General features: G+C 44.8%; 1 protein-coding gene across 1 annotated transcript in view; it reads right to left on the bottom strand.

The window, feature by feature from the left end:
- Positions 1-387: 387 nt before the first annotated feature.
- POU2F2 (POU class 2 homeobox 2) overlaps positions 388-18146 on the bottom strand; it is a 66078-nt gene continuing 48319 nt past the window's right edge. The window contains 13 exon segments of the mRNA XM_087971128.1: positions 388-5621; positions 7358-7431; positions 7797-7968; positions 8683-8749; positions 9526-9702; positions 10664-10812; positions 13142-13283; positions 13426-13587; positions 14017-14108; positions 15219-15324; positions 15823-15930; positions 15932-16027; positions 17899-18024. Coding sequence (XP_087827254.1) covers positions 5272-5621; positions 7358-7431; positions 7797-7968; positions 8683-8749; positions 9526-9702; positions 10664-10812; positions 13142-13283; positions 13426-13587; positions 14017-14108; positions 15219-15324; positions 15823-15930; positions 15932-16027; positions 17899-18024 — 1821 coding nt within the window. The 3' untranslated portion in view covers positions 388-5271.

Here is an 18146-nt window from a genome sequence, read left to right as displayed (position 1 = left end):
TGAAAAGCAAAGTGATCGGTGGGGCCTCCAGATTCATTTAATGACTGTGTGCTTTGAATGATTTGCTGCATAGCAAAAAAAAAAGATTGTGAAATCAGGCACAACTTAACAATCACCTTGCTTAGCATCGGTGTCAATTATGGTTATAAGTCAAGGACTACCTGTACCCTTATATTAGAAGGCAAACAAAGCAATCGTCTGTAGATCACTTTCTCTTCCAGTAATACCTTTGGAGCCTAACTGGGAGGTGAAGACGCATCCGTGGGCAGAACACTTTTTTCAGGTGCCAAGTTGCTGATCCACAATTTTTTTCTTTCCTCCTGTGATCTGCAAGTTCTGTGCCATGAATGAGTCACCATAACAGATTCTCAACTTCTTTCCAACTCATCTTTGGTTGCAAGATTTTTATTTTGTTTTTGTTTTTAATTTTAAAAAAAGACAGGGAAAAAAAAACACAAAACCACGACAGAACCAAATGAAAGAACAAATTAAAAAAGCACTCAGAATATTTGTTACATTATCATCATCATTATTTTTTTTTCAAGTCACTTCTAAGCCCCACAGTTACAAATAAATTAACAAGACAGGATCAGACCCCGGAAGATTAAAAATTTAAAAAAAAAATGAATACTAGGAACTAACTACCTTTGGCAAAGTTATCACACGATTTTCCCACTGCTCCCAGGTCGGCTACAGCAACAGGCCAGTCATGTTGGGGTGGTGTCGGCAAGAAACTGGGTTCTAGTACAGCATCCTTCATGCAAAAAGCCAGCCCATTTGATCCACTCCTCTAGGGCTATCAAACTGACTGACCCTCCTGGGCATATAAACAAGATTCCCTTTTTTCACATTAACCTCCACACCGATCAGAGTTTGATAGAGAGCAACCTGGAGAAGCCAGTTCATGGAAGGCAGAAGACCTTCCATTAGACCTGAACATGGTCCCAGTCAAGGTTTCTAAAGGAGATTCGTGTCCAACGAGAAACAGAAAGCCCAGCTCCAACTTTCTTTGATACAAAAATGCTCTTGCATCACAGCTGAATTCCAGCTATCCTCCAATTTCACCCTGATGTACGAAGTGCCAGTTACATCGGGGAAGCGAGGCCCACAGAGCAATGTCCAGCCCCTAGTGTGTCTTTTTTTTTTCCTTCCCCATTTTCACGTCTTCGTGGACGCAGTCTTCAGTCCTTGTCATGGTTCCATCTTAGCCACGTTGTCCTTTTCCAGGTTGATAGATAGAAGCTTAACTGAACAGATCAGATTTCACTGGACCTGGGCTGTCCTCCTGATTTCCCCCGATAGGGTGAGAGGAATGCTGCACCTGATCCCCCACCGCCCCCAAACAGACCTGCACGGCACACACCCTTAATAAAGCTTTTCTATTTGGTTTATCATTAAAGTATATGAGGTATATGGCGGGCTATCTCCAAAGAGCCTTGTGGTGGATGTCTTGGCACTGTAAGGAGAGGGAGGGGGTGGCTAGCCTGTCTCCCTCCCTCGTGCCCTCCCCCCAACCCTGGGACGGGCACTGGCACGGAGGCATGTGAGCAAATATTTGGTTTGACAGCTTTGGTTTTTACTTTATTTCCTTCCTCGCTCTAAAACTCCTAGGAGTGTGGAGGGGAGCTCAGCAGAACAAAGAGATGCAGCTATTTTTCAAGCATCTTTTTTTTTTTAATAAACCAGCCAATTGAAGAAGTATGTGGACTAGAGAGAGGTATAATTGGTTATGGACTTTGACCTACCAATAAAAATCATCGGCCAATTTAAAACTAAAGACCAGGCCGTCTTTCTCTGGATCCATCAACCTCAACCATCCCTATAGCAAAAGTCACCAAAAAAATCACCAATTTGGTAGGGGAGACAGTGATGCCTCCCACATCTCCTTTCCTAAAGCTAAAGCCAGACAACCTTAAAAAGAGGCATCATATCTACAACCTGCTTGTGTATATTTTCTTCTGTCCCACTCTGGTCAAACATTTGGCTGGTTTTTGAAGGCCAAAGAGGGAGCGATTACCAGCCACCCTCTTTTTTTTCTAACCTTTTTCGTCTTTCTGAAAAAGCTGCTGCTCCCACTCGTCTCCAGGTTGACAGCAACCTAACCTACTTCCCAACATCCTTACTTGCCCTATAAAATCTTGACGGATTTTCCCTCCACGCCCGTTCAACCACCACTCAGCTCCATGCATGGAGATAGGGTCATTTTTGGTCTAGAATCAATTCTTTTTTTAAAATAAAAAAACACATTTTGGTTTTTGGTATTTTTTTTGTTTGTTTTTTGTTTCGTTTTTTTCCCTTTTTATCTTTTTTTTGTTGCAAACCTTTAGCGTTTGTTTTTTGTCTTTTTTCTTAATACAGTAAGAAGCGATAAAGCGGAACATAGAATATTCTCTATTAAAAAAAAATAGATACCCCCCAAAAAGTAAAAATGAAAGAAAAATAACAAAGATCACTAAAACAGTTACATTCCACCTAGAAACACGTTCAGTAGCACATGAGAGAGAGAGAGAGAGAAAGAGAGAGAAAATGAGAGAAATATTTCTCTCCAATGTTTCTTTTTTTCCCCAGATGTCCACCATTATACCATAACTGAAATCTTAAAAGGGCTGAATAAATACTTGGCGGTTCTCTCTCACTCACGCACAGAATGGGATGAAAACTTTTCTTTTTTTTTTCAAGTCAGTCTTTTAAACTAGGTGTTTCCTGGGTTTTGTTTGTTTGTTTGTTGTTGATTTGTTTGTTTTGGAAAGTTTCACAGTATTTTTTTCTCTTTTGTTATCTCAAACCCACCTGAACGTTAGAGCACAGCAAAAGCAGGAGATAAAATGAGGTTGAGGGTTTTTTGTTTCTGTCCTTTACGAAAGGTTTCAAAGTACTTTTTTTTTTGTTTGCTTGTTTATCTTTTTTTTTTACTCTGTCCTTTTTGTTTGGTTTTTGTTTTCTACCAGATCGCAGTATGCCATGGCTAACTTCCTTCTCTGCAACAGCAAAACTTTGGTTCGCAGGAGTTGAAAATAAAAGACAGACATTCAAAGAGCCCCCAAAACATCAATTAACCCACCCAACGTATTAAAAAAAATATATATCCCAAACCATCCAGTTAAAACGAAAACAAAGAAGACCAAGAAAAGAAATGTACAAAAAAAAGTTTAAAAACAAAACAAAACAAAGTAAGTGTTTTGAGAAGCCATTTTTAAAGCTTTCCAGACTTCCGGGAGAAAGTTACAGAATCTTCTGATCTTGCCCTCCCCACTTCAGTTGATTTGGTTTACTTATTTATTTGTCTCTTTGCCATTTATAAAATTTTGGCTTCTCAACACAACTTTCCATGAGGTATTTTTTTTTTCAGGACAGAGAAAGACGGTTGAGCCATTTTGTCTTAACCAGAGAAAGTAAAGATGTCCCCTTTATTCCCACACATTTTCATCCTTTCTTCTTCATTTAAAAGTTTTTTTGTGGTTATTTCTTTTAGCTTCTTTTGTTTGCTTGGTTGGTTCTTTTTGGTTAAAAGTTTCTCTCGCCTCCGAGTCTCTGTGATACCCACTTTCTGAGAAGAATTTTTTTTTTATCCCTCTTTTGTCTTTGCTTTTATTTATATTCCCCAGTGGTCTTCATTTGGTTGTTTTCTGTAGTGATGTCTATCAATTTTTGGTTTTTTTTCTGAAAAATGTAAAGAATGCTGAAATTTTTTTTTGTTTTGGTTTTTGTCAGGCACTGGAATATGAGTATTTTTTTTTCAGAACACAGCTATAAAAATAATAATAACAATAAAAATAAAAAACCACACATCCCCTGTTTTCAAAAAAATAACCCCTGATACTAACCCCAGGCAAAACCAATTAAAAACATTTTTTTAGCTAAGCTCAATAGAAAATTAAAGCTGGCAAAGAAAAGGTTCAAGCTGATAGAAAAAAAGCAAAGGTTTAGTGCTGCCCATCCTTAAAAATTTGAAGACTGTGACTTTCAATAATGCCTCTTGTCCTGCAAAAAGTACTTACATTATAGACCCTCTGAGTAGCCCTGCTAATAGTAATAAAGTAATTCCAGCCGGACGGAACTCCTTCATTCTTATTGTAGGAGGGAAGTCTTTGAGAGACACAGAAACAGGCATTGCAAATATCTGGGTTTTGATGCATCAAATGCCTGCAATGTATCTCAAAAGGGACTTCAACAAAGAATTTTTTTTTAAAATGGTTCCCCACCTCTTTCTTGCTTCAAGCCCCAGAGAACTAATATAGATTTTGGCTGGCAAGTAATCTGAATTTTGTGATCACAAACTCCTTTAGTGGAGCCTATCCCAGGGCTGATTAATCAAATAACCTCTTTGCAAACAAGATGCAGCAGAAATAATTTAAAAAACAACTCATTGCAGGACATCAATCAAGAAACCAGTTTCCAGAATGGGAACCCGGTGTCTGATTTTCATTATTGCCTTTGAAAATCCTAGCCTTCATTTCTTATAAGAATCCCCCTATTTGTATAAAGCTTCTTATTTGTTTCATTAAAAAAAAAGAGAGAGAGCAAAAAAAAAAAAAAAAAAAAACCAGAAACATTTGTTAATCATTTAAAAAATAAAGAAAATATTTATAGGAAGATCCTGAAATTAAATCAATCCATTCTTTTCCTGCCCAAACTCTTTCTGGATCCAAGGAAAAGAGAAAGAATAAATAAGAATAAATAAAAGCATTTTGAAAGACATTCGACCAGACACTGAAGATAGAAAAGTTTGTAAAAAGCTTTGGGTGAAGCTAGAACTGGTGATTTTTGGTGTGAGATCTGTATTCCCCTTAAGGATTTTTAAAGGTTCTTTTAAAAGTATTTTTTTCTTTTTTCTTTTTTTTTTTACAAAAAAAATATCCCCATTTATTGGTTTCCTTTCTGATACTGTCCAGGAAACGAGCAGATGAGAAAAAAAAACATAAATCATTAAAAAAACCAAACAGACCATCGACTGTCACCTTTTGCAGAGGGGAAAAACAAATGAATGCCAAAGGTTTGGGGAACTTTTTTTTTTTTTGGTTTCTTCCTTTTTTTCCCCTTTTTGCTTTGCTTGTTTGCTTATTTTTTGGTTTTGGTTTTTTTTTTGTTTTTTTTCGTTTGGCTGTTGCTGACATTTCTATGTTTGGTTTTGGTGATTTTGGTTTGCTTGGGTTTTTTGTTTTGGTTTGGTTTTTGGTTGTTGTTTTTTTTTGGTTTCATGTGTCGGTTTGTACGTCCACTCCTGGCTACCCCCGCCATGTCAGAAAAGGCAGCGTGGATGCTCCTGAGTCCTCACTCCGTCTTGGCATCCGGTTCGGCGGATCCAGTTCCAGCTTGCCCCATTGTCTGCACCATGTCACTGGAGGAGCTGCATGAGGAACAAGAGGAGGAGGAAGAGGAAGAGGAGGAGGAGGAAGTCAGGGTAGGGGACTTGCTAGGCATAGAAGCAGCCACGGCAGCAGCTGCTGACACCAGCCCCACGCCTCCGGGGGCAGCACTCAGCAAAGGCAGGCCCGCGTGGTTGAGGAAGAGCGGCGAGGTCACGATGCTCTGGCTTCCAGTTGTGCCTGCAGTGGTACCCAAGACTAAGTTACCACTGGCATCAAGGCTGGTAATTGGCAGGCTTCCACCACTGGCCAGGGCTATGCAAAGAAAGAGAGAGAAACATTGGTTAGGCCACATCAGCAATGGCTTCCCGTCCTTGGCCTTGGGGGTCAATATAGAATTGGTCCAAAGAGAGACATTGCCAAGTTTGCCCTCTGAAGGACAATCTTGCAGGAAACCATTCTTATCACCTTCTTTTAATGACCCCATAATCCATTGCGGGGTGGAGTCTGGGCAACCGAATAGAGCTGAATGTTTACTGGCCGGATGCCCTTCCTGTCGCCAGTGCGGAGTTTTGTTCAGCAGATATATCCTCATTGTGCCCAGAGAGAGAGAAATATCTGCCTCTACCTAGGATCGAACTCACGGCCTCCTGATTGTGAGGCGAGAGCTCCACCTCTAGGCCACCGCACCACTCACAGGAAACCATTCTTATCTTTGCAAAAAAAAAAAAAAAAATGCTTTAAGATGCTTCCTCTCTGGAGACTCTTCTCCCATGTCAAAAAGACAGGTATTAATTGAAATGGCACTTCCTTGCCCCCTCCCCGCTCTGTTACTTCTCTCCCCCAACATGATTCACACGGAAAAGATGCATGATGTGGGAAGACAGGTTGCACGATCAATGGTTAGTCATATATGATATGAGGCATGTAATGGTGCGTGAAAAGCCTTCTGATATGTGCAAATTCAAGATGGAATGGAGAAAGACCTCAAGATGAATGAGAGAAGGTTGTGAGGGACTCCACCGACCGGCTGCACTCTCACACACCTGTACTACACTTGCACACCAGCTCACAAGCAATCTTGCTGTCTTAGGTCAGACCAAGAGGTGTAATTCAGTAAATGCCTCCTTGAAGGAGGAAATGACATGTTCTACCTTTAACGTTTCTATCTGCACAATCACAAACAACTGCCAAAGATCTTAGGGGAAGCAGGTTACCTGGGTTATTTTCAGCCAGGATTCGTATCAGGGTCCTGGCTGAAAAAAGAACCCAGATAATCAGCTTTCCCACACCAGGGGTCAGGCTGGTAGAAACGGCATTGGTCGCTCCTGTGGATGATACTCTGTCTTGCCAAGCCCAACCTCCAACCATCCCCTAAGGATCTCCACAGCTTCTCCTGTTTAATTCCAGGTGGAGATCCACAACTGGGAATCATCCCTGTTATTTGTTCATTTGATTTAAAGGCCACCTGATTCCAAAACGACTCTGGTGGTTTACAATTACAACAGAAAAAAGCACCGATGGGTTTGGATAAGCCACACGTGTTGAGGATGCCTTATTTCGAACCGATGGAGAACCTTCCCCGTTGGCTTCTTATATATGGGGTACACCTTAAATATAGGTGGTACTCATGCATTTTCTTTTATCCTGTAGGTCTCAGCTGCTTCTGACATCCCTGTCTATTCTATTCTCCTAGGCTGGTGGGGGATAAACAGTCGAGTCTCTGGACCCTTTCATAAGGCTTGGTCCTTATAGATAGTCCTCAACTTAGGGCCACAAAATGAGCCCGGAATGACATCCGTTAAGTCGTTGCAGTTGTGAAGAGGATCCATAGTTATTTTACCACCACCACCCCCAAATCACACAAGCAGGTGTGCGCAGCCATCCACAGACGTTGCGCGCCCAACGTGCAACCTCTACAAACTCACATCCGTTCCTTCGCACACTTTTTCTCCCACGCCACAGCAAGCCAGTGGAGTGGGGAGTGGATGGCAGCCACGACACCATGGGTATTTTTTGTTTTTTGTTTTTTGGTCTTTTCTTTCACAAACCTTGTATGGTGGCCAGTGGGTTGGTGGCCATTAGCGCTGGGTTTAACCCTGCATTCACCCCTAGCACTGTGCTTCTGCAAGCAAATCAAAGGCAGCAAAGTTAAAGTGGGGGCTTCGGGGGGTGGCAAAGAGGATCGCGCTTTTGTCACCCACCCACCCACCCACCCCATGCCCATTTTTTCCCCTCTCCGGTGTGTGTCCAGGAATGCATCGGTAGGATCCAACTTACAACGGCCGAGTCAATGTGGGTTTTATGTCTTGCCCTCTGGGGCAGAGGATTCTCTTGCTTGAGCAGGGGGTTGGACTAGAAGACCTCCAAGGTCCCTTTCAACTCTTGTTATCCTGTTAAGGGGGGTGTTGAAGAAGCCCCGCCGAGGGTCGCCGTCCAACCTCTGGAAGGACTCAACCCTCCACAAGCTTTCCCCGTCTTGTCACTTACCCCGTACTGGGATTCAGGCCTTGCAAGCTGAGAGCTGGATGGCTGCTGCTCTGAGGACTGGGGTTTGTGCTGTTGCTTGGGGGTGGCGTGACCGAGTTGAGGGTGGTGCCCCCTGCTCCAACCGCTGTCCGACTGGGGGTTAGGGAGCAGATTGCTGGGGACAAGGTAGTAACTGCCCCAAAATAAGAACAGGAAGTTAACAGGGGAGCTTCGCGTAGACCAGGGGTCTCCAACCTTGGCAACTTTAAGACCTGTGGACTTCAACTCCCAGAATTCCTCAGCCAGCAAAGCTGGCTGAGGAATTCTGGGAGTTGAAGTCCATAGGTCTTAAAGTTGCCAAGGTTGGAGACCCCTGGCGTAAACAATGCCAAGCTAGGTATCTGGTCTTCACAGGTAGTCTTCCACTTATGGCCACAATGAAGCCCAACATTTCTGTTGCTAAGCAAGACAGTTAAGTGTGTCATGCCCCTTTTCCAACCTTTCTTGCTATGGATGTAACGGGGGTCCCTGCAAGTTGCTGCTAATAACGGCCCTTGTTGTTAAGGGAACCTGGCTTCCGCACTGGCTTTGTGAGAAGGCTGTAAAAGGTTATCCCATGACCCCCAAAGTCTGAAACCAAGTGCCCCCTCCCTCCCTCCCTCCCTCCCTCCCTCCCCAGGTTTCAGGCATTCAATAGGATCAATCCCTAATTTTGCCCTCTTGTAGTCCAGACCCTCAACAATCTCAACAATCCCTTAACCAACTTGGTGGCTCAACGATCAGGACGCTCTTATATTCCTCAGTGACGTCCATTTCGCACAGTCCCAACACGCTCTCGTCACTCCACCCCAGTAAACTATTCCAAGGGGAAATAAAGGAAAAGGAAAATAAAAGGGGACCGTTGTACCTGTTGTGCTCAGACTACTGGAAGCCTGGGAGAGGGGCAAACTTGTGCCAGTGCCTGGGCTGGTCACCTGAGGAACAAAAAGATAGAGATGAGAGCCTGTCACCGACATAACAGATGTAAAACCCAGGAAGCAAGTTTTCTCTCTTGCACCACCAGAGGGCAGGAAAGGTTTTTTCCCAAAAGTGCTATTTAGGGACTTGTTGAATGGAGAAGATGATGGCATCGGCCCTAGTGGACAGCACGTTGAGGACAACCAACTGCATCTCTGAAATCCCGGCTCATCAAGAGATGCTGCCAAGCCTTGTCCCAGGGCCTGGAGGCTGTTGGACTCTGGATGGGATTAACCACTATTTCAGCATGACCAAGTGGCTGTAGGTTCATGGACCAGTTAATGCTGAGCATTTCCCAAGCTTAGTTCTCCATAGGGTTGCATTTCCTCAGATGGAACTGGCATGCAGTTTTGGTGGTGGTGGTGGAGGGGTTCACTTGCTCAGTGTTGAACGTTGTATGTCCCTAATTCGAAGGTGCTTCTGACATGAATAGAGAACCTGCACTGATAGGTCCTGCTTTACGACCCTGTAGTCCCTAATCAGAGTAGAATTGGCACGACTGAATGGAGTTGTGCATTTACTGGCCGGAGGCCCTTCCTGACACCTACACAGAGTTCACAGCAGATATTTTTCCTTTGCACCTTAGGGGAGAAATTAGGGTTGAACTCTCAGCCTTCCAAGTGGGCAAAAATAAGGTAAGACGTGTCCTTCAAGAGACTTTTGCAAATGTCAGCATCCCACGGGAAAGCCACCAGGGAGGTCAACTGAGACAGAGGGAAAAGTGGGAGTTTACCATGTGAGGGCTGTAGCCAGCAGGCTTGCTCTGGGCAGGCAAAATGGGAGCAGAGCTGCAAGGGTTGATCCGTTTCTCCTTCTGGCGGCGGTTGCAGAACCAGACACGAATCACCTCCTTCTCCATGTTCAACTGTTCAGCAATAAGTAGGATCTCCTCTGAGGTAGGCTTCTGGTTCTGTTGGGGGAGATAGAAGTGTAAGAACAACATCCGGAACTAGCGAGAAGTGAATAGCAAGCAGCAGGACAGGGAAATATCCACAAAATGGATAACACTGATTATACAGCCGCCTGTAGTTGGTTACAGGTAGTCCTCGGCTTACAACCACAATTGAGGCCCAAATGTCTGTTGCTAAGCAAGACAGTTGTTAAGCAAGAAGTTTGGGGCCATTTTGTGAGCTCTTCCTGCTAGAGTTGTTAAGTGAATCACTGCAGCTGTTCAGTTAGTAACCCAATTGTTAAGCGAATCCAGCTTCCCCACTGACTTTGTTTGTCAGGAAGTCACCAAAAAAGGATCCCATGACCTGGGAGACAGAACGGCCATAAATATGAGCCAGTTGCCAAACATCTGGATTTTGATCACGTGGCCATGGGGATGCTTGCAACGGTTGTAAATGTGGAAAACGGTCATAAGTCACTTTCTCCATTACTGTTGTAACTTCGAACAGCCACTGGACAAATGGTCGTAAATCAAGGATTATAAAACGTAAGCAAGTATATCAATGTTTTAAATAAGGATACGAAATCCGTTTTAAATGACCCACTTCAAGTGGAAGCATTAAGCTTCAGTGGCGTAGTGGTGAGAGTGCAGTACTGCAGGCAACTTCTGCTGACTGCCGGTTGCCTGCAATTTAGGCAGTTCGAATCTCACCAGGCTCCAGGTTGACTCAGCCTTCCGTCCTTCTGAGGTGGGTCAAAGGAGGACCCAGATTGTTGGGGGCAAGAGGCTGACTCTGTAAACCACTCCGAGAGGGCTGTAAAAGCACTGTGAAGCAGCATGTAAGTGCTATTGCTATTAAAGAAAGCAGCACAGGCAAAAACTTTTCCTAAGTCTCTTCTCCACTGCACGGCATAACTTATATTGATTTGGGGAGGGAAGGGACGAGGGAGGGAGGGTTGCTTGGTAGGGAACGTTTTACCGCTAGAAAGCTTTTTTCCAATGCAAAGCGGACATTAGTCTCAATGCTGGTCCGTTTCTTGCGACGTCGGCCCGGCAGCCCATCAAAACCAAGGTTGGGGCTGCTCAGCTGGTTGGGGCTGGGAAGCGTGGAGTCCACGGACATTGTCTCTGTAACATGTTGAAGAGGAACATTTTATTCGCCTTTTGAGTAACATTCATAAGGCACATCCCCTATACCAGGGGTCTCCAACCTGGGCAACGTTAAGACATGTGGACTTCAACTCCACACGTTGAAGTCCACACGTCTTAAAGTTGCCCAGGTTGGAGACCTCTGCCCTATATGACTCAACACCTTCTATCACTTTTCCATCTACCTCTTTTCTTTTCTTTTTTTTAATTAAACTTTATTAATTCTTTTATGTTTTTAAAAGAAAAAAATAACCATAACATTAATAGTACTGTAACATTCATATTATACATCTCTATCTCTTGTGTGTTATATATTTATATATATTGTTATGGGAATATATACATTTATCTGTCATTTACTTATTTTAACTTTCATTATTTTCTATTTGCCTAATTTCCAGCCAATCATAGCACATACCTCAAATTTTATAATATTCCGATGCTTCTTTGTCTTTTAGTTCTAGGGTCAATTTGTCCATTTTGGCACATTCCAAGATTTTTTAAATTATTGATTCATCAGGGGGGGTATTCTTACATTTCCAACATTGTGCGTAAGATAATCTAGCTGCTGTTAGTATGTGTAATACAATGTACTTAATCTTTTTATCATGTTTCTTTTTAAATATCCCTAGCATAAATAATTCCAGCTCAAATTCTATTTGTTCTTTGACAATTTCTTGTATCCATCGCCTCATTTTGGTCCAATATCTTTGCGGTTCTGGGCAGCACCACCACATATGATAGAAAGTACCTTGTCTCTTTTTACACTTCCAACATGCCAGATTCCTGTTGGGATACATTTTTGCTAATCTGTTTGGGGCTAGGTGCCATCGGTAAAACATTTTGTATATATTTTCTTCGTAGACCGCAGATCTGGTTAATTTATAGCTCCATCTATCTTTTTTCAAATGCCTACTTTCCTCAGCATTCATCCTCTCCAGAAATGGCATCTCTCTTCTCTCCCAGTTAATCATAACTATGTATGAATATATCCTATGTTGATGGAGCGGACAAGAACTAAGTTTCTCACTGGAAGGTAATAATGCTCTTTATGGTGCCGTAAATCCCACCACTCAGTCCTGCTTGTATTGTGCTACCCGCATCTTCCTTCTGTCAGGCTCAGACCACGAAGGCCACTACATCATGCTAAATTATGGTTTCTGGGTGAGCTACCATTTGCTGGCTCCGCACGGCATACTAAGCTTGCTTACCTGGACTACCAACAGCAGGAAAGCTCAATTTTTTTAAAAAAAATATGGAATAACGGAATAACAGAGTTGGAAGGGACCTTGGAGGTCTTCTAGTCCAACCCTCTGCTCAAGCAGGAGACCCGATACCATTTCTGACAAATCCAATCCCTTTTTAAAATCCTTCAGAGATGGAGCACCCACAACTTCTACAGGCAAGCTGTTCCACTGGTTTATTGTTCTCACCACCAGGTAATTTCTAATTTGCTTCTTTCCTTAGTTAGTTTCCACCCATTGCTTCTTGTATTGCCTTCGGGTGCTTTAGAAAACAGGCCGACCCCCCTCTTCTTTGTGGAAGCCCCTTAGATATAGGAGCAATGCTATCCTGTCTCCCCTAGTCCTTCTTTTCAATAGATTAGACATTTTATGTACACTGAGAGCATTTGCACCAAGACAAATTCCTTGTGTGTCCAATCACAATTGGCCAATAAAGAATATTCTATTCTATTCTATTCTATTCTATTCTATTCTATTCTATTCTATTCTATTCTATTCTATTCTATTCTATTCTATTAATTCCTATTCCATTCCATCCCATCCCATCCCATCCCACTCTACTCTACTCTATTCCACTCCATCCCATCCTACTCTACTCTACTCTACTCTACTCCACTCCACTCCACCCCACCCTATTATACTCTACTCCATTCCACCCTATCCCATCCCACTCTACTCTACTCTACTCTACTCTACTCTACTCTACTCTACTCTACTATTCTATTCTATTCTATTCTATTCTATTCTATTCTATTCTATTCTATTCATATCCGATTCCTGCAACTGTTCATTGTATGTCTTAGCCTCCAGTCCTCTAATCATCTTTCTTGTTCTTCTCTGCACTCTTTCCAACATCTTTTTTTACATTGTGGTGACCAAAACTGGAGCAATAGCTTATGTGTGAATGCAGCTGGCTCTTTCCTGTTACCTTCACTGCAACTTTCACAATAACCTTCTGGACCAAGTTCTCTTTTCTTCTCTGACATTCTTAACATTATCCCACTCCCGGGTGGGTCATCCTGAGGAGGACTCCGCTTTAATCACATCCCACTGTTTTTCCTTACCAGCGTCATTCAGCCATTTCTCCAGAAGAGGTTTGAGTTTGCACATGTTCTTGAAGCTGAGGTTCAGTGCCTCAAAGCGCGAGATGGTTGTTTGGCTGAAGTCATTCCCATAAAGCTTCCCCATAGCCAACCCCACATCACCCTGTGAAGGATGGAGGGAAGAGAAGGGGAGGGGAGCAATTACTGAGAGAACGCCAAGGCTGCGTGTATTTCACAATTCCCTGCACGCAACTCTTCTACGTCTTATTCTTCCTCATCTGAGCCCCAAGCATTCTGAGGTGTACCTGTGTGAAGCCCAGTTTGATGCGCCGTTGTTTGAAGGTGCGGGCGAACTGTTCCAGTTCCTCCAGGTCGCTGGGCTCCTCGGGGTGCGAAGGGGTCTCCAGGCATTTGGGCGGCTGTGAGTGAGTGAGGTGGGACTCGGGGAGGCCAGGCCGAGTCACTTGCTGGGGAAGAGGAAGAAATCAAAGAAATGGGCAATCCAAGGACCACACACAAGTCCAGGCAGACTGCATTACCAAACTCAACAGGAGAAATAATCTCACTAATGTATTAATTTGTTTAATAGCCAATGCTATGCCTGGGCCAACATGGTAGGTACTTCCCTCCCTCCGTGAGTTATAAAAGCCATTGACTTCTTGCAGTGTTTGGCGGGTTAGAAACGGATGTATTTGCTTACTGAATTTTAGGGCTTAAATGCTTGCAATTAATTTCATACTGGAGAAAAGGAACCGGTATAATCCTCTAAAAAGAAAAATGGGGGTAAAACCAAAATATTTGCATGGCATTTATTTCCTTCTTTCACCTCAATGAACATTTTACACGTTCTTTCGGGTTTTTTTACACGACCCTTCTTTCCTTCCTTCTTTGCTCACCTGTGCTGGGAGCCCTGCGCGAGGCTGGTTCGGCAGGAGGCTCCCTGGATTTTGCTGAGGTAGCTGAAATAAATTTGGTGTCGGAAGCAGCCCTGTGGGGAAGCGAGGGAGAAAAAGACTCAGTTTATCTCTGAAGAGACTCTCGTGTATTTTTGTCCTTTGTGTGCCAAATTACATCCCAGTTAAGCCATAAGCAGCAACAGCTTAAAAGTTTAGTGCCGCCTTAGGCGTGAAAGCCAGTTGGGTGACTTTGGGGCCAATCGCCAGGAGATAGTGAATTCTAGTCCTGCTTTAGGCATGAAAGTTGGCTGGGTAAGTGTCATGCCCCTGTTGGAATCTGATTCGGAGGGGGAGGCCCAGCAGCTGACAAGGAGTGGGAGTGTGGCTCCGTTGGCTGTGGAAGAAACTGGGGAAGGGCAAAGGCCGACTGGGCAGAGCAGGGGAGAGGTAGAGCAAGCGAGAGGGAGTTCAGAGGAAGACCCAGGCCCACCACCTCTTCACCCTAGGGCACGCAGGGAGGAACGGAGAAGGGAGCAATGTGAGTTGCGTGGCTTACAGGGGAGGAAAGGGCCCTGATTCCCTTCATTAGCTGCAGCTGGGAACACAGTGTTTAAAAAGGGAAGCTGCGCACAGCAAAATTGTTGGGAGCAAATTGTGAATTATTTGGTATCTTCGAGGCTTATCTGGGTTCCTGGCGTCTTCCCAACTGTGTGTGTTTTGCTCTGCAATTCCTTCTCTTGCCCTGTCAAGTTAATTTCTGCAGCGTGGTTTGTGTGGATTTTTATTTACAGTTTGTATGTACTTTGTTTTTGGACTGAATTTCCTCCACTTGTCCTTGTGGGAGTTTTTTTCTCCAGCCAAAGGTAACCTGGACATTGGAGCAAAGTTGGAGGTGTTCAAGGGACACTTCTTGCTTAATTGACTGTATTGCCTTTGTGCCACGTCCCTTTGGGTCATCACAGTGAGTTTGGGCCAATCACTAGGAGACTGCGAGCTCCGGTCCTTAGACGTGAAAGTTGGCTGGGTGGCTTTGGGTTAATCTTTCCGTCTCAATCCAACCCACCTCCCATTACGTTATGGTGTGGGAAATAGGAAGAAGTATTAAAGGTACGTCTGCCATCTCGAGTTGTTTACTAAAATAAGAAAGAAGGGATGATTTTTTTTTTCTTCCTTCTTCTTCTTCTTCTCCTTCTTCTTCTCACCTTGCTGTCCCTGCTGGGCCTGTGGCAGCAGGAACTGTGCAGGTGGCTGGAGAGGGTGCCCTGGGACGAGGACTAACTGCTGGAGCTGCAGCAGCTGCTGGATATCCTAGAGGAAACAGAATCGGGAGGAGAAGTAACGATGAAAACATCTCCACACAATGCAAGAGGTCGCCAATTTTCAATGTGGCCAAACTTCTCGAGAGGTTAATGAGAATTATTATACTTGCCCTGAGACCACGGAGCATTTTTCTCCCCTGGAATCACGGCTCCCGTGAGCTTCCCAGAAAAGAGGTGATGGCTAGGGCAGGGGTCTCCAACCTTGGCCACTTTAAGCCTGGAGGACTTCAACTCCCAGAATTCCCCAGCCAGCAAAGCTGGCTGGGGAATTCTGGGAGTTGAAGTCCTCCAGGCTTAAAGTGGCCAAGGTTGGAGACCCCTGGGCTAAGGGCCAAATTTCAACGGCAGGCAATGTCTCAGGCCATTTTTTTCCCCTTTCAAACGTCCCTCCAGGAGTTGACCGCCTTCCCTTCCAAGGTCAAGTGGCCTGGCAATGAGAGAACCTCTTGTGGCCGGCCCTGCAAAGCTTCAATGCACAAGCCCTTACCTGTGCCGTGAGCTGGATTGGTTGGGACAAGGCCAGCTGGGGCGCCTGGGGCTGGCTCTGTGCTGCTGGCAGTTCAGCCCCAGTTTGCTGAGAGGAGGCGGCGGCGGGCGGCGGCAGCGTTAGACTGCTGCACGGCAGCCGCCAAAAGCTGTGCTTGCGCCTGCTGCAGGAGCAGCTGCTGTTGGGCAGGCATCAGGGCAGTGAGCTGTATGAGAGAGGAGGCAGCAGGGCGGGCAGCAAGCAGGAGGCCAAGGGACAAGAAGGGAGGGAGGGAGGGAGGGAGGGAGGGAGGGAGGGAGGGAGGGAGGAAGGAAGGAAGGAAGGAAGGAAGGAAGGAAGGAAGGAAGGATCAGAGAAGGAAGGAGAAAGGTTCAGAGAGAAAGAGGAAGGAAGGAAGGAAGGAAGGAAGGAAGGAAGGAAGGAAGGAAGGAAGGAAGGAAGGAGAAAGATTCAGAGAGAAGGAAGGAAGGAAGGAAGGAAGGAAGGAAGGAAGGAAGGAAGGAAGGAAGGAAGGAAGGAAGGAAGGATCAGAGAAGGAAGGAGAAAGATTCAGAGAGAAGGAGGAAGGAAGGAAGGAAGGAAGGAAGGAAGGAAGGAAGGAAGGAAGGAAGGAAGGAAGGAAGGAAGGAAGGAAGGAAGGAAGGAAGATCAGAGAGAAGGAAGAAGCAAGTTAGTCAACCTCATTCCCTGCCCCCAGCAAAGAGCCAGGAACTTTCTCAGATAGACAGGCCATGCAGTTCTTCTTTTGCTGGAGACTGGACTCGCACAGACCGCGGAGAACTTGGCCAGGTGGGAAAGAAGTGGGTGTGTTGCTCATTGTCATGTGTGGAGGTTCAGGGAAAGGTGTACCTGTTGGAGTCCTTCTTGTCCCCTGGAAAAGGCACCAGGAGGGATAAGGGAGGGTTGCTGATGAGAGGGAACCATCAGTCGTGTTTTACTATTCGGGGTGGAATTACATCTCCTTCTCCAGCAACCTTTGGGGCAGAGGCTGAGATCTCTCCATCTGCTTCCCCAGCCTCCATCCATCCCAGGAGAGCAGTGATAGCACAACCAAAGAGAATGTGGGGCTCCAAAACTACCCATTTCCTTCCCTTCCTTGGGTGGGTATATCACACTCTCCCAGTGTGATATAGACCAGTTGTTTTGAGGATCACAAGGGGTCCTCGACTAACGACTGTTTGTTTAACAGCACTGAAAAAAGGGACTTTGAGGACCGTTTTTCACACTTAACAACCGTTGCAAGCATCCCCACGGTCTCAGGGTCCAAATCTGGACCCTTGGCCACTGGCTCACACAGTATTTATGACGGCTGCCTTATCCCAGGATCATATGATCCTCTTTTGGCGACCTTCGGACAAGCAAAGTCAGTGGTGAAGCCACGTTTGCTTAACAACCGTGGGACTAACGTACCAACTGCAGCGATTCACTTAACAACTGTGGCAAGAAAAGTCGTAAAATGGGGCAACATTCAGTTACCAAATGTCTCGCTTAACGACAGAAATTGGCGGCTCAATTGTGGCCGTAAGTCAAGGACGGCCTGTACTTATATGAACGTCTATGTAAATAACATCTAGATAATAATAATAATGAACTATGTAAGTATACTTGGCACAGAGATTCTCCTTTTAGGAGAAAGGCCCCGATGCACATATTGTATGATCCATGGTGGCACAGTGGTTAGGATGTGGTATTGCAGGCTACTTCTGCTGACTGCCGGCCGCCTGCAATTTGGCAGTTCAAATCCCACCAGGCTCTAGGTTGACTCAGCCTTCCATCCTTCCGAGGTTGGTCAAATGAGGACCCAGATTGCGGGGGGGCAATAGGCTGACTCTGTAAACCGCTTAGAGCGGGCTGTAAAGCACTGTAAAGCGGCATATAAGTCTAAGTGCTATTGCAAATCCTATGGTGAATGTTTAAATTTTGCCAGCAGGGATTGCAACCTCCCTCCTCCACTTTCCTCAACCTTTGATGGCAATATTCCGCCTAGAAATAATTCAAGAGGTTTCAATCCCATTCTGTGCCACCTCACCTCGCTTCATCCAAAGGTGAATTGCAGAAACTGCCTGTTGCACTTACCCCAGCAAGCTGGCTGCCCGCTAACATGAGCTGAGCCTGGGGTAGGTGTGGCTGCTGAGCTTGAGGGGCTGGAGCTGGGGCTGGGGCTGGAGCTGGAGGCATTTCTGTAGAGTCTTCAGCTTTGATCTAGAAGGGAATAATAATAATCTTGAGCTGAATTATCGATTAATCGTTAATTACTATTTATTGAATTGTTGAGTTTCTGCTAGTCTTAGACTGTGAATCTTAACTGTAGATCACCGATATAG

The sequence above is a fragment of the Notechis scutatus genome, chromosome 8 (genome assembly GCF_049901735.1).
Source record: "Notechis scutatus isolate UNSWTSFEM ecotype Mainland chromosome 8, rNotScu1.2, whole genome shotgun sequence".
Taxonomy (NCBI): domain Eukaryota; kingdom Metazoa; phylum Chordata; class Lepidosauria; order Squamata; family Elapidae; genus Notechis; species Notechis scutatus.
This window is presented reverse-complemented; position numbering and strand designations above follow the sequence as displayed.